This window comes from Magnolia sinica, chromosome 8 (assembly GCF_029962835.1).
Source record: "Magnolia sinica isolate HGM2019 chromosome 8, MsV1, whole genome shotgun sequence".
In the NCBI taxonomy this organism is placed as follows: Eukaryota; Viridiplantae; Streptophyta; class Magnoliopsida; order Magnoliales; family Magnoliaceae; genus Magnolia; species Magnolia sinica.
Window position 1 is genome coordinate 5,623,949 of NC_080580.1, and position 23,173 is coordinate 5,647,121.

The 23,173-nt window shown below is 37.4% G+C and overlaps 1 protein-coding gene across 1 annotated transcript; it reads right to left on the reverse strand.

The window, feature by feature from the left end:
• Positions 1–317: 317 nt before the first annotated feature.
• Positions 318–14,903, reverse strand: LOC131253797 (UDP-glycosyltransferase 76B1-like). Its single transcript, XM_058254934.1, has 9 exons — positions 14,409–14,903; positions 7,038–7,264; positions 6,740–6,949; positions 6,477–6,665; positions 6,313–6,366; positions 5,959–6,227; positions 5,252–5,367; positions 5,065–5,164; positions 318–1,516 (listed from the first exon to the last, which is right to left on the reverse strand). Exons 1-9 carry the CDS (start codon positions 14,884–14,886, stop codon positions 712–714), a joined length of 2,448 nt encoding a protein of 815 aa, XP_058110917.1. The 5' UTR covers positions 14,887–14,903; the 3' UTR covers positions 318–711.
• Between the last annotated feature and the right edge of the window lie 8,270 nt (positions 14,904–23,173).

A 23,173-nucleotide genomic window follows, 5' to 3' on the forward strand; every position in this document is an offset into this window, starting at 1 on the left:
GTAAGCGTTCAATCCCCACTGTTTCCTGTAGTGTGGTCCACTTGACCTTTGGATCTGCATCATTTTTGGGCTCATGACCTAAAATTAGCTGGCAAAAATGGATGGAAAGCGTGGATAAAACACATACATCATGGTGGGGTCCATAGATCTTTGACACTGCTAGCTGCCTGGTGTTGGGGTAACCAGCCAAACCGTGCTCCAAATTAATTTGTTAGTCATGGTGGGTCAACTTAATGAATTTGTCGAGATTGATTGAGGACATTACAGGTACGCCCTTATGATGAGCTCTTTATATTCTTAGTGGGGCCCAATGCTATGGTAATACACGCCGTTGATTTTTCCAATCCCATAACAGATTGACATGTCCCAGATATAATCTCCTCGATCAGACATTCATAACCTTTTGCTTGTCGCCTACAAATAAGTGGCTGAGGAGAGCAGGACAGCAATAGTGAAGATCCAACAGAAAAAGGTGCCAAGATTAATGGCTACGAACTTCCAAATTTGGAGATTTGGGGGGTAATAACTTAGCATGTGGACCTTGACAGAGAAGAAATGGTTGTACAGAAAGTTCATTTATGGCCTATATCTCAATCAGTGCACTATTTAATATCAAAGGGATATAGAATTACATTGAAACAAAGCCCTATTTGATCACATACATCTCCTTGTAGATGGCCTACAAAATGAAATATAATAAGAAAAGAGTCATCAAAATGACATGATAAGATCAACCAAACTCTCTAATGACTCATATGAAGAACCTCCCTTCACCATACAACGCATTGCATTTTCCTTTAGAGCACCTACCCTCTCCCTCATTTCCTTCCCTCCATTCTCCACCATCAATTTTCTCACCGCCAACTCTATCTCACTCCTATCAAACCCATTCTCAAGTTGAATTCCCACCCTCCAAACATGGCTCACATACCTAGCATGCAAATTTTGGTCCCATAAATAAGGAGAGCATAACATGGGCACCCCTTCACATATGCTCTCCAACGTAGAATTCCAACCATTGTGTGTCCAAAATCCTCCCACTGATGGGTGGGCCAGCACTTCTTGTTGTGGGGCCCACTTCACAATCCGGCCTCTCTCCTGTGTCTTCTCTTCAAACCCTTCCGGTAGTTCGTTGCAATCATGGCCATGGATAGAGCCAGGCCGGACCACCCACAAGAAGGGCTGGTCACTATTGGCTAGCCCCCAAGCTATCTCCACCAGGTCCGTTTTAGCTATGGAAGCTAAGCTCCCGAAGCTGATGTAAATGACCGACTGCGGCGCCTGCTTGTCTAGCCATGCCATGCAGCTGTAGTCTTGTGTTAGTAAGCTGTTTGATGATCCTGGAGAGAATTTATAGAGGGGGCCAACCGCAAAGAGTGGCATGGGATGACGATCTTGTCTAACTTTTTCCAATGCAGTTGGTTCAAGATCATCGAATGTGTTCATGATGCAACCCAAAGCAGACCTTATTGCATTGTGAATGTTGGCTCCCAATTGCTCATGCGTGTGACAGGATCTGAGGTGCCGATGTTCGGAATGTCCTTGATCCTTAGTGGTGGAATCTCAGGAATAAGTGTGTTTGGCTGACCATCTGGTAAAGATCGATTCGTTAGTATGTTTACAATAATCTACGCATTGCTTGTTTGTAGAGGTTTTTTTTTTTTTTTTAACACGCACACACACCACCACACACTCACGCTTGTTTGTAGAGTTACATGTGCTTTTTAACCCCACTTTTATCTTTTGTGACATGTAGGTAAGTTTCATAGTGGGGCCCACCAAATGAATGTTCATGATCACTAAAGGGTGGTCCCAACGAAATCTCCCCAAGCCATGCATGTTATCTGTTACATAATCTTCATAGAGGATTAATCATATGTTTCCTTGTATTTCATTTTCCTAATAGGTTTTAGACCTACATAGGGGTGTAAATGGGCCTAACCGAGCTGGGCCGGTGGGCTAGATACTTAAACCCATTTGCTCGTCCGAGTGACTTGGACTCAGTTCAGTTGAGTCCATTCAGGCATGGTGCCGCGAGTCACCTTCCCCCGACTCTGGTGAGTCATGACTCGAATCGAGACCAGAAAGGTCGTGCCGAATCACTGCGTCTGCCCAGTCTGGCCCACTTCCAACCGTTGACCTACTCAAGGAAATTTTTTTTTAAGTTTTGGTCTCTCATTACCCCTATGTGTGGCACAGATACACCCCAATGCGACTTGTCTGTCCAAATCATAGCGTCTAGTGTAGATGGAGTATAGCTGAAGAATCAAACTGACTGAATAATCCTGACCATCCAACTTGTGGATGCCAAATGGATACTTTTAAAAACAGGAATAATAAGAAGAAGAAGATCAGATATCCATATTCAACTAGAGAACCAGACGATTAAGATTGTTCAAAAAGTGTGTGTATATAAAGGCATGCTCCATCCACATTGACCTGCAATTCGGATACTCTAGATTGCTATACAGGTGCATCAAGTCCGGTGGGTGATAGACCAAAACTCCAAAAATGGTGGTGAACTATCGGTGTAACATAACCCACTTGATGATTGCTTGGGTTCCTCTTTGAAATATCCTCAGCTACACCTCTACATGCAAGGACAACGGTCACTAGAGGGGCTGTTTGGATGCTTGCAATGTCGTTGCCCGATATGTTGTCTTGCATATGCCACGTGGGACATGAAATGTAGGACTACAGGTATAATACCTTGGCCCTTGGGAGATGGAGTGGTGGAACATAGGCTGGCCAAGCTCGGTCCAATCCAGGCCGCATTTATCGATTTCAGCCCAAACCCGGCCCGGGTCCATAACAGGCCGAAAATGTCCATCCCCAGCCCAGCCTTACAGGAAAGCAATTTTGAAAAATAAATAGAGGTAGACACTTGATATTTTTTAAGGGGCCCATCGTAATGAGATATATGAGATCTACACCAACCATTAGATGTGTAATCCCATATAGGCCAATGGCTAAATAATCAGGTTTAGTTGTGATTCAGGTGGCCCACACCAAAGGAACATTTGCAAGAGATGTTCACCCACTGATGATTATACAAAATCCACTCTAATTATTAGATGCCACACTAATATTTAGGCATCAGCCGCAAACCCAAGTGATTCGGTTAGCCTTGTTTTATATATTGTTTTGAATTGTATGGACCACTTAAATTATGAATGGGGCTGATTTATGGGAATTGGACCTAACATGGTGTCAAACATCTGATGGATGGAGTGGATCTAACATCAACACCAAGTTGGAGCTCACCCACGCAACCAACCCTCTTTTTCAAAAGAGGTGAAATATCTCATCAGCCTCGTGATCAGTGAGATATGTACCTATAATAACTTTTGTTGGAGGGCCCACAGTGTTGTAGAGGCCCACCTTGATGAGTAGGTGTGATCTACTCTTTCCATTAGATGTTCAATCATAGCTACTTTAAGGCATGGCAAAAAAAATAAAAAATAAAAAAATAAAAAAATAAAACAAAGATCCAGGCTGACCTGTGATTTAGGGGGGCCATACTAATAGAAATAGTTGGAGGAGAGACGTCTACTCTTGATATTTACAAGGCCCACTGTAAAATCCACACCAGTCATTTGATACCACATCACAACATTGGCTTGGGCTCAATGATCAGCCCCATTGGTTATCAAGGTGGGCCGTACGAAGGAAAACAGTTTGGAGGGTGAATAATACCATGTGTTTTATTTTCAATCGTGTGGTCTGCATGAAACATGGATGGGGCTGATATTTAGTCCCTGTGCCTAACATGGGGTGACACACGCTGGTGGCTAGAGTGGATTTCACATAAACCACTACAAGAAAACTGGGCCAAAAAAACCGCCGGTAAACCCTCTGCCCGCGGTTTGTTAACAATCGGTAAAGGATTTACCGGCGGTCAGGACCTTTACTGACAATTGTGCTGGACGCCGCTAAATAGCCAATTTTCTGCTAGACTAGCAGAAAATTGGTCAAAAGCTACAGTTAAAATCCGTAGCTAAAGATGAGTGACCATAGTGCGACCGTAGTCATTGGTAGCAGATCTATTTAAAATTCTACTACGGATTAACTCCGTAGCTATACGGATCATATGCACCGACAATCCCTAGCAAAATAGAAAATCTTTCTTATCAAAAAAGTTTCTTTATAAAAAAAAAAGAAAAATGAAAGATGTCAGATATGCATGCTCATGCTGCACCAAAAAAAAAAAACTGCACAACCTCGGCTGCTAAATTTTCTACCCAGGTACCACTGTCACTTTGAATTGTGTTTTTGATTTGTGCTCCTGCTCCTGCCCCCCTAGCTGTTCATACTCGCTAACATTTTGAAGAAATAATGTGGGTGGCAGTACAAAACCAAAACAAAATTCATGCAACTATTGATAAAACAATTCACCTTGTGTGATTGGATGACCCCATATATGCTATCAGGTTCATTGATTTGTGTGACCACTGCAACTAGTAATTCAATATGGGGTGGCAGCTGGAAAAATTGAATGTAAGTTGGTGAATCAGATCATGAACTTGAAAAAATCGATCAATACAATTTAACATTGTTAGTCATGAAAAATACACCCCCCCGTACTTCAATCAGTCAAAAATTTGATCCCTATAATTTCCCTCACACATAAAGCATATAAAAGGTCAAGACCTGAAGTAATTTGGAAAAGGGGAAAAGCATAGTAGTTATTTCAATACTAACAGTTTCAATAGCAGTGAAAGGGATATGTTAGATTGCTTCCAAAAGCTAAAGTAGAACCAAACAAACCTGAATTACTCTGTTCAAGATAAATTTCGATATTGGAAATGGAAGAATCTCTATTGCAGTCCAATGCAATTGTGACAGATGTTCCTCTTGTGATCTTTTGTAGCCCACAAAACTTCTTTGATCTCATGGTATAGACCAGGTGCCATAACCAGGTGCAATAGCAAATAAATCGTCATAATCATCATCATTACAATGAAAATTTCCCATATTTTGCAGCATTTTTCATACAGGAGCTAGTCAGTACCAGGGCATCACATTTCTGGACACAAAGCCCTTCAAAAAGGTTTATACGCCAACATTATCCAAAAGCAAAGAGCTAGAACATGGTAAGCTGTCAATAGCATGATACTCAAGTGGAACCCACGACTGAAAAGCATTTCAAGCAACCAGTAAGAATCTATATTTTGTAAAGAGACGATAGTTAAAAGAAGAACAAAATTCAGTCACCAACATCTGCTACAAAGAAATCTGCCATGTAGAATGCCTTCACTCCTAAAAAGCCCATGAAATGCAAATGTAATCAAGACCCATCTCTCATTTTCTGCAGGTAAGAGATTCAAATGAAGAAAGACTGAATTGGAATGCTTTTCATGTTGAAATCTGCAGTGATAAACTGACAATTAAGAGGATGCAAGTTTAGTAGTTCATCAAACTACCCAAAGTTATAGTCTCCCACTGTACATTGAGTACATGTTCATCCAGTGGGCTCATGTACTGCAGATTATCACAGATAATTCATTTGCTGAAGATTATTAGACAATGGGCCACAACTGATAGACATTAATTAGTTTATGATTCAAAAGATAATAATTAAAGCCAGCCAACAAAAGTCAATTTCTTGTAGTGATGTGTATAACCCAATAGATGATAGATTGCAAAGGATTCATTCTTCTCTGATCAATGCTATCCAAATGAGATGCGACAGTTTCCTATAAGTGAAAAAGAAATTTATCAACTCAAAAAATAAAACAAACACACTCCACCTTGGAAAAGACAACCACCTGAAAAGGAAAGGTAACATGCACATGCCTCTCAGGGAAAAAAAAAATAAGAATAGATACATCAAGGGGCCAAAATCATCGTTATCTTGATAGAAGAAACAAATGCTAGGGACAACTAGTGATTGCTTAACCCAAGCACAGCTATGCCAGATGGTGCATCAAAGCCAATAAAATTATAAATACTGCTTACTGACAACTAGTGATTGCCACCAACTTTTCCAGAACATAAAAGGAGCCACTTTTTGTAGTTAATGAGAGTCTCACCATGGCCCTGTTCCAAGAATTATCTGCACTGAACTGAGCAAGGACAATATCCCCCTTCTTAGGATTAAAAGCGCCAATGACAGGAGGATCTTGGAGGGTCAATGAAGCTAGTTGCTGCTGAATAACAGCCACTTTCTGATCTCCAACTGTTTGGACATAAAACTTGCCACCGTCCAGTACCTCAGTAACCACCACCTGAAAGTAAAGATCAGGAAGGCAAGTCAATTATCCACCTAGAGAAATAAAACAAGGCATCACTCAAGCGAAAATCACACAGCACCTTAAGCACTTCCTTCTGTTTGGTCTCAGCCACTGATGACCCATTAGTAGCTTCCTGTACTTCAACATGATTTTCCCAAATTTGCAATAAATATGTGTCAGCACACACAAAGTGAGCAAGCTCGGCATCGACTTTCTAAATCACGAAGCACCTTAAGCACTAACCTTCAATCTCTGGTTTTTTGCAGACTGCTCAGCCTTTGCAAGTAGGTGAGAATCAGGAATCCTGTCAGCACCAAAAGCAGTTTGAAGCCTTGCCAGCCCAGACTCTAGAAGAACCACAGCCATGTTGGTCTTTGATTCCCATAAAGAACCCAAGAAGGTTCCAGTTCTATCAACTGTTTCGACTTCAATCTGCACAAAATTACAGAAATTTAACAGCACTGAACATGAAGTAAAATGGAATAAACCGAGGCAGAACACGGTACCTCTACATCCCTCTGCAAGATCTTTCTTCTCATGAAGGCAATTGCTTCATCTGAGAAAGGCTCATCGCGGCCGGGGCATCTAACACCAGAGAAGGAGAATGGAATGCTGCAAGTTTCCTTGGGGATCAGCAAGACGTAATCCACAACAGCGGGTAGCCTTTTACTCTGTTGCATGAAGGGCAAGAAATCTTTAGCTTTTTTTGCAGATGCCTGAAAATATATTTTTTTAGCAAGTTCTGAAGGAATAATTTAATTCCAAAAGAGATCATTTTATAGAACCAAACATGATAGAAAGTACAAGGAAACAAGAAGGTTCATCTTTCTGACTGTTAGCAGGTCCGTTACATGCATGACTGGGGGAATCCTTCGCAGAATGGATCCCTTTCTTTGCATTGTTTGCACGAGATTCAGCAGCAAGCAACGTGTCATAATAATTTGACCTTTCCTCAAAATCTTTTGTAAGAGTATCTCCAATTACAGCTACAAGAACATTTGTGTCTAGGTCCCATAAAGTGAGAACATCTTCTGCAGCACATGTCAGTGAACATTGTTATGAAGGAGAGATTGATGCATAGATATGCCAAATTATATAATGTATATATGGAAATGCTTGTGATGGCCATATTTTGGTACCAATACAGGCTGTGTCAGCTTGTATATATGGGCCATTTTCTCCCCTGTGACCAGTTTATCCATGTATCATGTGTTGGGACAAACTATACGAACACGATGCATCCATATTGTAACCATTTTTAATAAGCTTGATCATGGGTTAAAAGCATTTCTCGGTCAATGGCATATCATACCATTCTTTAGATAACCAAATAGGAGTAATTTTTTGTTTATGATACATCTAACCAGATTTGGACAGTTTAGTATGAATCACTTGTATGTCATGCATGCAATTTCTCAGTAATTTCTTAACTGCCTGCATATCATCCATCACTCTATGAGATAGTATCAAAGTAATTTCTTAATTGCCTGCTGTGTTTTCCATTATTTGATTCCAATCATGAAAAGCTCACCTCTCAAAATGCCATGACATTCAGAAGCACCATAGTCGATTCCACAATCAAATACAAGTTCTTGTTTACTTAATTGAGAATACTTTGCCATCAAATATTCTTCAATTTCTCAACTCCTGCAATCACCATAAGATGGCAAGAAGAAACATCTTTCAGAAGATCCATTAGTCAAGAAAGGCCAAACCTTGCCATCCCAACATAAAGGTCCACCAGCTGATGGTATAAATTATACCAATCAGCTCTTCAACTCTCCAGGAAAAATGGTCTTCGTGAAAGCTCAGGAGCATTGGACTATTAGATCTCCTTCAGCTTTCTGTGTCCAATGCACCTCACAACTTTCTGTGACCAGCTGTGGTCCTTCATTATGGTGTAGAGAACACACAAAATAGGTACTTAAATACATCCAGATAAATCACAGTAGCACTTCTCTAACATTCAAAATTTCAAAACCGAATTGGAAAAAAGATAATCAAAGTAAACTAAATCAGACTTTGTTACTAAAAATCCAACAACATACGAATTCAGCCAAACCCATCACAGAAACAGTACTCAAACTTTAAAAAATATATATATCCAACCATCTAAACTCAGAAACAAGATTATTCTAATCTTAGGCTCATCAAATATGCACTTTGAGACTTGCAGTTTGGATGATTTAGACTGGGCTAATGACATGCCACATGTACAATTGTAAACTGAATATGCATATATACAAGCTGACACAGCCTGTATTACAAAAATGGACTAACTTATTTAAGTAATTATCATCAGGATAATTCCTATTGTAGCCAGTGATGGCCAGAGGACATCGCAGTTCTAAGATCATCTTTCTAACATATAGATAAACAAACATGTCAAAAGCTTGGATGACTTGCATAGTCATTTAAAAATAATAAACACATCCCTCTAGAGTTGAAGCCCTAGAAAGGGTTTTAAGTTTGACTATCTTTGGTAGCCCTATTTCTATTTTTTTCTTTTCTTTTCTTTTTCTTTTTTGGGTTTGCTGTTTTACATGGACTGAAACTTTGTACTAGGTAAGGCTTGTAGAGACAGGCTATTAGCTTGCATTAAAATGCATATGGCAAATCCTCCCACAGTTGCAATGCAGAACCCAGAAGATAAATGGCAGTGATCCCACAAAAATTCTCAAAGAAAACTAATCTATCATTGATCTATAGAATTAGATTCAATACTTCTACCTGTAAATGCCTATCAACTAACTCAGTAGCCTTTGATAGCCTTACTTTCAAGTCAACTTGGGATCTTATTTCTCTAATTGGATGCCTGCAGTGGAATTGTTGTGTCAATGGTAATGAAATATGCTGATAATATTGTGAAGGTATGTCAACCAATTTTCACTTGGTTGTGTACTAATAGTATGGAACAGTATTCAATGCATCAATGGTGTGGACTGATACTTTCAATATCGCAGGTCAGTGATACGAAACAGAGGGGCATCACAAAAATTGATTTGTATCGACAATGTAGTCATTGATACATGTTGATATATCGCAATATCGATATTATCACTATATGCCAACACAGTGCCAGTTGTACAAGTACATGGTGTGGAGTGATACTTGCAATACTTCACAAATATTGGTTGACACCAGCAATAATTGCAATATTCAACTGAAAACAAAAAATCCAGGAGAAAAGGTGTTTTTTTTTTTTCTCATTCCAAATTAAACGGAAACTGATAATCTAATATGCTTCCAGGGTTGTTTCTGTCCCAATTTATTTACACTCCATAGGGAAACAATTGAAACCCAAGTTAAGAAAAACATGTACCTACTCCCATCAGTAAAGTAAATGAGACAAAAAAGTAAGTTACAAATATTAAGAAATGAAATATAATTAAATAGCATAATTATAGAAACTTGTGAGACAAGACAATAGATTCAAAGATTCTTTCATTTCTAGTGTTTGGAACATTTTTCAAAAAAAACTGTAAGCCACTCAATTAAAAACTGATAATCTGACATGTTTCCAGGGTTGTTTCCGTCTCCATTTATTTACACTTCATAGGGAAACAATTGAAACCGAAGTTAAGAAAAACATGTACCTACTCCTGTCAGTAAAGTAAATGAGACAAAAAAGCAAGTTACAGATATTAAGAAATGAAATATAATTAAATAGCATAATTATAGAAACTTTTTCCCTACAGTTCCCAGATTTCAAAGGTCAAGCACATGGAAAAGCATCAAAGGTAAAACCTACCACCCTGTGTAGTTGATCAAGCACATGGAAAAGTTGAGTTCCTAATGCAATAAATGATGGAACTGACATGATAATATGATATAGTGACATCATACCTGGAAGTACTGATATTAGCAACTTACCACTCTTTGTGTAGTTGATCAATTGAACGATGATTTCCTTCTGTTCTTTGATAGCCTCTCTAATTTTAAAGACAGTTCCTTGATCCGTATCAGGGCCTTGAAGAAACCTAAAGCATCAACTGGATCTTATTGTTTAATTGTGGTCTGATAAGGGTGATCTCACAATTTTAGTAGAAAATAAGAAACTAAGGACTGGTTCTCATTCATCAGATTCAAAAGGATTTAAATCCTTTAGGTTCCAAAATGAATGGCTTGGATCTCATGAACTTGTTCCTGGGCAGATTGTGGGCAACTTAACATGTATGAGTCTAATTTATTTGTTAAAACTTGTTGTAAGTCTACCACTGAGCCATGAATGGAGACCCAGCTAAAAAAATCAAACTGTTTTGCAGTAGTCAATTGCTCATGCAGTCTGTTAAAGAGTGTGAATCTTAAGCAAGGTCTTTAATAAGCATGTCAGGAACAAGCAACACTTCAAGACTGATACAGGAACAGAAAGGAAAGGCATAGACTAATCGCATTGGAAGCTACAAAATCATGAAACAAGGAAAAACGAACAGAACACATGCATAACACATGGGATCATTGCAAGAAAGATTACCAAACAAATTATCTAAGTAGCACAGAGCAGTTGTAATTTCAGCTTAATGGCCATGATAGTTAACTAGTATGGAGAATGATAGAACTTTATTTTCAAGGGATGCATAGTTAACTAACTCACTGCCATCTCCACCAATCAGAGCAGTTGCATTTTTAAGTAAATAGCAATGGCAGTCAACCAATATGGAGAATAAACTATGGTTCAGAACTTCTTTTTTTTTTTGGAAATCTCACACCTTATTATCAACATCAATCAGAGCATTAAAATATAGATAATATTTAATTTGAAGATGCCAACAAAAAGGGCTAGACTTTTATCTACTAGCCTATGCATGTCAACCTCTAAGATAATTCCCTATATGGCTCCTACGGAGAGAGGAAAGAACATGAGCCCAATTCTTATATCATTTATTTTGACACCTGATATTGTCCACCAAGGGTCGGGGTATCTTTTTTTAGTTTTAAAGGATTTCTTTATTGAATAGCCTTGAGGGAACTATATAGAGAAAATCACATTTCAGGCTGCCCTTTCGCTACAAAAAGGGAGAAAAAAGCTGGCCGATATATCGTACCCCCAAATTCTATGCCTAGCAGGATCACCTTCTTGCCAGAAATTTCAAATCCCTCAATTAAAAGAAAACTTTAAAAAATAAATTAATTAATATTCAAAAGATCTACATCATCAAAGCACAAATGAAAAACATCAGACAAAATTTTAAAAAAATAAAAATAAAAATACTATGAAACGATCTCAACATCAAAATGCAGCTCCAGAAACCCCCAAAAATCGTTGCAGAACACAAATGTGATTCAAAAAACCCTAGAAAACTTAATGCAGGTCGATGAAACCCTAACCTTACAATGCGGGAAGACGAGATCAAAAAGATTGCGTTTGCTCTTACCTTAAATCGATAAAACGGGAAGCGAGATAGTAAAAGAAAACCTAGATCCGATGCGAACGCGATAACCAAACGGGTCCGCCTTTGAAAACGTGAGCTCGTTGAGATCTGCGAATCCAAAGGAGAGCTCTCTCCTCCAGCATTTAAAGTGAGAGAGAGAGAGAGAGAGAGAGAGAGAGAGAGATAGAGATGGAAAATCTGTAGTAAGGTTTTCTGAGAGAATCGAGGGAGCGGATCGGAGAAAAATTCCAGGGCTTTTACCCTATTGCTGTTGCCGGGTGTTGCAAGAAGGAAAAAAGGAAAGAAGATAAATATGAGGGGGAGGCAAAGAGAGGCAGAGAGAGGCAGATACTACGGATAGGCCTTTTTGTTTTTTTTTTTTTTCAAAGAAACGGACCTTTTACCCGCAGCTGTTAAAACGGGCTGCGGGCAAAGGGTAAGCCCATCAGTCGGCTCAGGCCTAATTTGTTGTAGTGAACACACCATGGTGGGACCCACAGCCAACACTCCCTTCTCTCTTTCCGATTTATTAACATTAATTAATACTTCAAAGTCCAACCGATTGGAATAGGACGAGGATTCGGTGAGGCAGGGCTACCAAAGCAAGGCCTTGACTACAGGGCCCACCACAATGTATCTGTTGTAAATCCAGGTCGTCCATCCACTTTGCCAACTCATTTTTCCTTACGGTCCCAAAAACGAGGTAGATCCAAATCTCAGGTGGACCACAAAATAAGGATTGAACTCCCACCGTTAAAATATTCTTAGGACTACAAAAGTTCTGGATCAAGCTGCTATTTGTGTTCTTCCTTCGTCCAAGTTTGTGTAACAATATTATCAACCCGTTAAATGGTAAATAAACATTATACTAGGCCCGGGAAAGCTTTTAACTGTGGGCATTCAATCACCACTATCTTTCCCTAGTGTAGTCAACCTGAGATTCGGATCTGCCCCAAATTTTGATAACATGCCCTAAAATTAGCCCGTGAAACAGATGTACAGGGGCGCGGATCAGATACTTACAGGTTGAGTAGTGATACTCGCTACGGAAGTGAAGTCACCAAGTTCTGTGGGCCCACCATGATATGTGTTTTGTATCCACGCCTTCCATCCACTTGGGGAGATCATTTTAGGGCAATATGAAAAAAAGGAGTTAAATCCAAAGTTCAAGTGGACCCCAGCACAGAAAACAGTTGGGACAGTGACGCCCACCATTAAAAACTTCTAAATGCCACAAAAGTTTTAGATCAAGCTGATATTTGTGTTTTCCCTTCTTTCATGTCTTTTTTAACTTTTGAACAGGTTGGATTTCAAATAAACATTATGGTGGGCCTTAGGATAGTTTCAACAGTAGGAATCACTCTCCCCACTTTTTTCTGAGGTGGCGTCCAGTACAGATTTTTATCTACCTCATTCTTTGGCTCATGCCCTAAATTGATATCTCAAAATGGATGGGCGGTGTGGATACAACACAGACATTATAGTGGAGCCCACAGAACTTGGTGACGTCACTTCAGTAGCGGACTCGTTGCTCAACCTGTCAGTATCTAATCCGCGTCCGATGTACAGCGTCTATACACAACACAGACATCAAGGGGCACTATGGTCGTGACCTCACCCACTAAGTTGTTACCCTAGCCATTGTTAATGGAAAGACCTTTTTAAGCCTAACAGGCCCAAACTAAGGATGAGCTAGCTTTTGAACTTCCTGGTCCAACCTCGGCTCATTTATAATCAGACTTCAAATTTAAGTCTGAATCCAACCTCTGGGCCTGATACTCTAGGCCAAGCCTAGCCTGAGGTAGGCCAAGCCCAAAGCCTGACAAGTCAACTCAACCCATTGACAACCCTAGTGAAACATACTTGGGGCTTAAGATGGTTGATAACACACATAGTATTATGACACGTGTATTTTAATTGACATGTGGCAAATTTGAGGTGTTTGAAAATTGATGGTGATACCTATGACATATGTACAACATTTGGCACATGTGATGCATATGTATTAAACATTTTATTCCTATATACACAATACAAGATTTTTAGCATGCGTTCGACACTCTTAACCAGAATAACCATATATATCTTTGAGTAGAGCTGGGCATCGAGTTGAGTCAAACTGGGTTAGGGCTAACGCGGCTCGATCGAGTTTTGAAATATGACTGACCTGAACTTGACCCAACTTGGTACTGAATCCAGCATACCTGACTCGATCGATCCGAGTTTGGGTCTAGCCTGGACTAATCCGGACTGAGTCTGACCCGCCGCCTCTCCATCAGCTACATGGCATTTTAGATTTGAAATGTTATATCTGAGTTTTTTTCAATATATATGTATGAGTTGAGTTTCGGATCGAGTCAAGTCAGTATTGAATTGGATTTCGAGTCAAGTTGAGTCGAATTATTGGGTGACTTGAACACAACTCGGTTTGAATTCGGATTGGACGAAGTCAACTTGATTCGGATTGACTCACGGATTTAAACGAGTTGGACAAGTCAAGTTTGCCGAATCGAGTCGTCTGGTGCCAGCTCTATCTTTGAGTAACCATCATATGGACTGCACATGATGTCCTCAATTTGTGTGAAAAAAAGGTGCAGTGCTGGATAACCGCGTTGAAACAGTGCCTAAAGTTGTAATGGTGGGTTTGGTTGTACCATCAAATCAAGGTTTGTAAATATGCATAACAGAATTTACGAACTTTCTTGGGCGCATATCGAGATTGTTGTGTTTCAAGATCTTCTTGAGCGGAATCAATCAAGATTTGGGAGATGCCCTAACGAGCAGCCTCTAAATGCACACGTACCTGTGATGGGAATGACTCCATTTTGCCGTAAGAGTTTCAAAGACGCCATGGTATCGATACAAGTGGCACTGCTGGTGCCTAACAAAATTCTCGGGAGCTTCAACTGGTCCGCAACAGCTTTAGTAAAGTAACAAATATCATCAGTGATGATGCACGTAACCGGGCCATGTGGGCCATTTGATTGCAATCGGGACAAGCAATCTTGGAATGGTGCTTGGCACGAGTCGTTGAGGATGGCCAAAAGGTTTAAGGGGTCCTCAGTCTCGATCTGACTGTCCGATAAGCCATCAGGTATGGGTTCGAAGTTGAAGTTGGGGAAGTTCGATGGATTGGGAGAGTTGAAGTGAGTGTGAATTACGGTGATTGAGAATCCTTTGGAGTGTAGGAGAGTGGCCAGTTGAAGCATGGGATTTATGTGTCCTTGATATGGGAGCGGCAAAATAACCAAATGAGGGACTTTCGTTGCTTGGATTTGCATGTCTCTCGTTGCTTCCATTGATTTGAATGTCTCTTGATGCTTTTGAGCTAAGCAGGGGAACTCCACATATACATAGCATATATAGAGAGTTATATGATACTCTCACAAAGCATGACACTTGGTACGCAGGCACATAGAAGTTATGAATGTGGCATATATTAACTCAAATTAAACTAAATAAATTGTGAAACCCACTCATAAATCACAGTCCCGAAATCAGATTGGTTGAATGATCCTAACCTCTGATTAGTGGACGCTTGATTGTTAAAATATGATTATTGAATATTTTTAACGGCCAATAAATGTCTGCCAAGCCGATGGTAAGATTATCAATTAAATGTAACTTTTTAATCATGATACATCTTAACTAAGATGTATAATTTGGACAGTTGAATTTGGATTACTTGTATGCCGTTCCTGCAATGTCTAATTGTTACACGTGCCTGTCATCTACCACACTGCGAAAGCATCAAAAATTTTCTCTTTGGCCTTTGCATATGTCAGTAGTGAATAGAAACAGTGGGGATGCGACTCCCCTGCATGGTTTAAAGACTCAGTGACTCGGACTAACTCAGTTCGGCCTTGGATTGAGTTGACCCTAGCTAACAAGTCAGGCTGAGTTGGCCTCTATCTCTCCCAATTTAGGTAACTATGGAACTATGCATCCCGTCCATCCATTGTGCTAGAAGGCATGTTCTTGCTCAGGTCGGGTATAGCGCATGCTTGCTGTTAAAGCATTCTTGGGGCCCATAAAAGCTTTACATTAGTCTGATAATCGTGGTTTCCCTTCATCCGGGTGGGAATGACCTTATGAATGGGATAGATCACATATAAACATCATGGTGGGCCTTAGGAAGAAGCTTTATATCATGCTTATAATTGTGTTTTCCTTCATTCCCGTGGGAATGACCATATGAATTGGATGGATTGCATATAAACATCATGGTGGGTAGAGCTGGGCATGGGACGACTCAACTCGGCAAACTCGACTCGTCCGACTCGTTTAGACCCAACTCAATCCGAACCGAGTGGGTGAGTCGATCCAAACCGCGTGGGTGAGTCAAGTTCAGGTCACACTGTAACTCGACTCGATCCGAAACTTGATTCGTGTGTGTGTGTGTGTGTGTGTGTGTGTGTGTGTGTGTGTGTGTGTGTGTGTGTGTGTAAAAACTTAGATTCGGCATTTCAGGTCTGAGATGCTATGTAGCTGATGAAGAGGCTGCAATTCTAGCAAGTGCACCCAACTCAACTTGGTGCCGACTCGACCTAACTCAGTACATGTGACCGGATTGGACTCCGTCGAGATTAATCTAGGCTAGACCCGGACTGGGATCTGGTTAGGCATGCTAGATTCGGTACTGAGTTGGGTCGAGTTTGGGTCAAGTCTATTTCAAAACTAGATCGAGTCGGGTAGCCCTAACTCGGTGTGACCCAACTCGATGCCCAGCTATAATGGTGGGTGTAGGAAGGTTCAATAGTAGCCTTTTTCATTCCAACTTTCTGTGAGCTACCTTATTCTTAGGCTCATGTCAGATGACTTGCAAAGCTGATGGACAGAGTAGATGTCACGTGGATACCAGGGTGAGCAAAGCGAAGCTTCCTAGGAGAGATTAAAAGAACGGAGATTAAAGAAGAGAAACAGTCTTTGCAAGCTAGGGCCATTGGGCCATGTAGTCACTGTGACTTTTGTGAAATGGTCGGTCAACCTGGGACCCACTTTTGACGATAGATACATGCATTGTGGAGAATAGAAGACCATTTTGGGTTTTATATAGTCCAGACTGTCGTCTTTACTTTTTGGGTCTTTTTGTATTTCATTGATCCAGCGTCATCCATGACACCAACTTTCCACTATCTTAAATTTATTTATTTTTTTTATATTATTTTTTTAATACAATATGAGGGTGCGCAGGAGACTATTACCGTGTGTGTGTGTGTGTATATATATATATATATATATATATATATATATATATATATATATATATATATATATATATATATATATATTAAACTACATCAATCCAAATAGTATGTTGCAACTAAGTATATTCAAGCAAACTCACAAATACCTAATGTGTCCAACTGATAACCACCAATTATGCCAAGAATGATGTGCAATAAAACGAAGAAAAATGAACTAGAGAATAAAATGCACCACCTCACGTAATCCACAAAAAACACAACATTTATGTGGTTCAGCACGATAAGCTACATCCATAGGCAAAACAGTAAGAAAGAGAATCCACCGTAAAATAGAGATTACAAAAGTGAGCGCGGGTTATGTAATGACTTGAAATTTTGATATACTTAAGAGTTGTAGTTAATAATTAAAATTTTAATTTTTAGAATAAGAATAAAAATAAATTACTTAGTTGGTTTGTAGAAACACTCTTGGTTGAGAAAGAGGTTGAGAGATTGACTTGTCTCGTCTTGACTTTTTGTTGCAAGGGAGGTTGGAAGATCAATTCATGCAACTGCAATAATAACTTTTTTGCCAAATTTAGAGAATTCTCTCTTGCAAAAAACCTAAAAAAGAAAAAACCCTAGAGAGAGAGAGAGAGATTTCTAAGAGAGCTTATCTAGTCAGTCCTCATTTGCTTTTTAAATTTTTTATGCTAGTAGTTTATTATTCTCATATCGATGTAATGAACGATGTGGATTGGCCACACATTCCTTACATTGGTATGTAAGGAGATCTCATGAAGAGATGATGTGAAATTCAAATTTGAGCAGTAGCTTTTGTTTTAGAAATTTTTTTGGTGATATCTAATGATATTAGATCTAGTCTGAATGGATCATTTCATTTTAAGGGACAAAACATATCATAGCCCTAATTTTTAGATCGATCTGATCATCGGACGGGCTATATATCCATATATAATCTTAGCCATGAATAATATACAAAATAAGATTATGGACCATCCAGCATGTTAGATCTAAATTTGAGCTGTCTTTATAAAGGATAGATTAGATCCATGACAACAACCAAAATTTAATAAGGATTTGACCATCTTTTGATTCATAGTGATAGATGAAAGAAACTGTGCATAACATACTTTGATTTAGAATTTGAAATCATAGATGGTATGGATATATGGGATCCTGGTCCTTTGTAACACCGCATGTGCATACACATGTCCCAACCTACACTATTGGTACATCGTTCATCGCACCCTAGCGTACCTAACAATCTCACCCGAGTAATTTGTCCTAGATGAGCTTGAAACTTCTGTCACAAGGACTGCGTCGTGGCTGCGGTCACAATGGCGAAAACAGTGCGTCAATCAGATACCCGAGATATGACCATTTGATCAAAACCCTAAAAATCTATGCAGATTATGTGTAACTCACTTGTTGTGGGGCCCATCTGATGGACCACACCTGGTATGGTCTCCTGGCAACCATTTTCCCTACACATGCAATTATTACATCCATTTATTTCATTTCAAAAAATGTTGTAGAATTCATTGAGTTTTGAAAATCAAAATGCATGGCATATTGAGTAGTACTATATCACTACGTGAAAAATGAGAAAAAATGACGGATTTAGAGACGGTTCTGGACCGTCTCTAAAATTGCTTGGTTTAAAGATGCTTTAGAGACGGTCGTAAACCATCTCTAAACTTTTAGACAGCCCTCGACCGTCCTTAATATTGTTTTAAAAATTTGAACGTCTACAAATCATTTAAGATGGTCAAAAACCGTCGTTAAGTGCTGATAAAAGACGGTCATTGGCCATCTGGAATAAGAGACGGTCTCTGACCGTCTTATATGGAGCCATTTGAGACGGTCATTGGCCGTCTCTTACTAGTAATTTGAGACTGTCAAGGACCGTCTCAATTAAAGACGGTCATTGGCCGTCTTTTCCTGTAATCTGAGACTGTTAAAAATAGTCTGTATTAGGGACAATCCTTAGCAGTTTCCATTTGAGACTGTCAACAACCGTCTCTATTAGAGACGACCCATAGCCGTCTTACAGTGGTCATTTGAGACTGTCAAAGACCGTCTACATTAGAGACGGTCTTAAATCGTCTCTAATGCTCAAGTCAAAAATTAAGAACAAAAAAATTATGAATTTCGTAAAAATTAAAAAAATTAAAAAAAAAAAAAGTTAAAAAGCTTAGAAAAATAACTAAAAATGTTTAAGAAAAAATTTTAGATTTTGAAAAAAAATGTAATTTAATAAAAATCTAGATTTTGAAATAAAAAATTAAGAACTTCGAATAATGTTGATAATTTTGAAAAAAAAAAAAAATCGATAAGAAAATGATATTTTGAAAAAGAAATTTTAAAAAATTAAACAAAATTGTGAAAAAATTGACAAATTGTAAAAAAATTATATATTTTAAGAAGGAAAACTAGATTTTGTATTTTGAAAAGAAAAATTAAAAAGTTGTGTAACAAAAGTGATATTTAAAAAATGATATTTTGAAAAAGAAAATTTAAAAAATTAAACAAAATTGTGAAAAAATTGACAAATTGTAAAAAAAAATATATTTTTTAAAAAAGAAAACTAGATTTTGTATTTTGAAAAGACAAATTAAAAAATTATATAACAAAAGTGATATTTAAAAAATGATATTTTGAAAAAGAAAATTTAAAAAATTAAACAAAATTGTGAAAAAATTGACAAATTGTAATATATATATATATATATATATATATATATATATATATATATATATATATATATATATATATATATATATTATATATATATATAAAAAGAAAACTAGATTTTGTATTTTGAAAAGAAAAATTAAAAAGTTATATAACAAAAGTGATATTTTGAAAAAGAAAATTTAAAAAATTAAACAAAATTGTGAAAAAATTGACAAATTGTAAAAAAAAAATATTTTTTAAAGAAGAAAACTAAATTTTGTAAAAAAAAAAATGTTAAATTTATTTATAATAAAAATGATATTTAGTTAAAAGAGTAAAAAAATATATATGTTTTGAAAAAAAAATGTTAAATTTATTTGTGAAAAATAAAATTACTAAATTATTAGGCACATCCACTAATTGAACCTTTAATCGTTATTGAACAATCTAATCAGTTCAAATTGAATAGTAAATAACTTCAGATGTTTAAATCAAATTTCATTGAAATTGTTGATCAATATTGTATGCCCAATATCTTTCTCATATGTGGACATGTAAAATGGGCCAAATATTCTGGTTAAAATTGAGGCAAGTAACTAGTCAAATTGAGAGTATTGATAGTAAAATAGAGTGAATGGACTAGACATGTAAAATGGGCCAAATATTCTGGTTAAAATTGTGACCCAACTTACTGACCTCGTGAGAACCTATAAGAATTGATGTTAGTAAGTTTTGTGGGCCCCATCATGATGTTTGTCGAACATCAACACCGTGGATTTGATGTGTCCCCTTTAGGTTATGAGATATCTCAAAAATCATCTGTAAACGAAACTCAAGTGGGCCATACCATTTAAAACTATGTGAAGACATCCTAAAAAATATAAAAGCACTTGGTGGGGCCCACATGAGTTTTGGATGCGGTTGAAACTTGGTCTGACCCCTCATCTAAGTGGGAAACACATAATGAGTGGGTTGGATATGTGAATCACATTCAGGTAGGCTCAATATATGATTATGAATGTTTTAAGAAAACCTTTCTCCACTACATTTAAGTGAGTTACTTGTTACCTTTACCAAAGTAAATTCTGTGGGGTTCACCGTTATTTATTTATTTTATCCACTCCATTCATCCATGTTAACAAATAATTTGAGGTCTAAAAAACAAAAAAGAAGCATATCCAATGCTCAAGTGGACCACACCACAGGAAATAGTGTGATTGAACCTCTACCATTTAAAATTTCTTAGAGGCCATAGAAGTTTTGGATCAAGCTGATATTTGTGTTTTCTATTAATTTATATATTTTTGATATTATGAACAACCTTTAATTGTTTTTGGACAATCTGATCAGTCCGAACATGAAGAGTAAATAACTTTAGATGTTTAAATCAAAATTCACTTAAATTGTTGATCAATCTTGTTTGCCCAATATCTTTCGCATATGTAGTATGATCGAGGCGAGTAACTAGTCAAATTGAGGGTAATGATTATTAAAATATAGTGAATGGACGGTGTCGATATACATAAAATATATCAAGGTGGGCCCTACACGGTTAGAGTAACACCCATGAAGGAGTTACCTAAATAGTGAAATGGTACTATAAGGTCACCTCATAGGAACTTTCCATGAGGTTATTTAAAAAATTTGAATAATGTTGATAATTTTGAGAAAAAAAATTCGATAAAAAAAATGATATTTTGAAAAAGAAAATTTTAAAAATTAAACAAAATTGTGAAAAAATTGACAAATTGTAAAATATATATATTTTTTAAAAAAAGACAACTAGATTTTGTATTTTGACAAGAAAAATTAAAAAGTTATATTACAAGATTTTGATTAAAAAAATGATATTTTGAAAAAGAAAATTTAAAAAATTAAACAAAATTGTGAAAAAATTGACAAATTGTAAAAAAAATATATTTTTTTAAAAAAGAAAACTAGATTTTGTATTTTGACAAGAAAAATTAAATAGTTATATAACAAAGTTGAGATTAAAAAAATAATATTTGAATTGAAAAAGAAAATTTTAAAAATTAAACAAAATTGTGAAAAAATTGACAAATTGTAAAAAAAAAATATAATTTTTTAAAAAGAAAACTAGATTTTGTATTTTGACAAGAAAAATTGAAAAGTTAGATAATAAAAGTGAGATTTTGATGATGTGTTGTATATCCTTGCCGCCCCTATGTTTCTCCAACCCATTTTTGGGCCGGGTATAAAAAATTATGTAGATTTAAATCTTAAGTGGGCCACACCACTGGAAAGAATGATAATATAGTACATCGCCATTAAAAATTATAAAGAGCCCATCGTAAGGTTTTAGTAATGTTTATTTGCAATCCAACTTGTTGATAATGTAAAGAAGATCTAGATGAAGGTAAACTACAAAGATCAAATTGATCCAAAACTTTTATGGCCTTCAAAAGGTTTTTAATAGTTATTCATCATTTTTTTGATTGGTATGGCCCACCTGAGATTATTTAGTTCTTATGATTTGAAATCACGTCCTAAAATATGATGGAAAAATATATGGACGGTGTTGATATACGTAAAATATATCAAGGTGGGCCCTACACAGTTAGAGTAACACCCATGGAGGAGTTACCTAAATAGTGAAATGGTACTATAAGGTCACCTCATGGGAACTTCCCATGAGGTTAGTCTGTGTGCGCCCCACATATAAAAGTATTTGGTGGGGCCCACATGAGTTTTGGATGTGTATGAAACTTGGTTTGACTCCTCATCCAAGTGGGACACACATAATGAATGGGCTGGATCTATGAACCACATCTAGGTGGGCCCAATAAATAATTATGAAATCTTTTAATGGGAGGGTAACCCTCTCAACTATAGTATGTGGTATGGCCCACCCAAGTCATGTATTGACTTTATTTTTAAGCTCGTGGCCCACCATGGAATGATGCATTTGACTGACAGGGCAGATCCAAAGTTCAAGTGGACCCACCATAGAAAAGAGTGGGATAGTGACACCCACCATTGAAACCTTCTTAAGGCTCACCGCGATGTTTATTTAAGATCCAACTTATTTATAAGTTAATACAGACATGGATGCAGTTGAAAATTGGTCCATCCCCTCATCCAAGTGGAACACACATAATGAACGGGTTAGATATGTGAATCACATTTAGGCAGGCCTAATATATGATTATGAATGTTCTAAGGAAACCCCTCCATTATATTATGTGGTGTGGCCCACATTTATGCTGATGTTTTTATTTTCCCTTCATTCATATTTTTTTGATATTATGAACATGTTGGATGATAAATAAACATTATTGTGGGCCTAAGGAAGGTATCAATAGTGGAAATCATTATTCGACACCGTTTTGTGTGGCATGGTCCTCTTGGGTTTTGGATTTACCGAAAATTTAGGATCAACCCACACCGTTCATCCATTTTTCAAGATCATTTTATAGAATTATCTAAAAAATGAATCCCCCCCCCCCCCAAAAGGCTTGTGGGCCCAACCATGATGTATGTGTTTAATCCATGCCGTCCATCTATTTGTAAAGATCATCTCATGGCATGAGACCAAAAATGAGGCATATCCCAATTTGAAATGGACCACATTACAAGAAATAGTGTTGAATGACCGTCAACCATTTAAAACACATAAAAGTTTTGAATTGAGATGATTTTTGTTTTTCCCCTTCATCTAAGC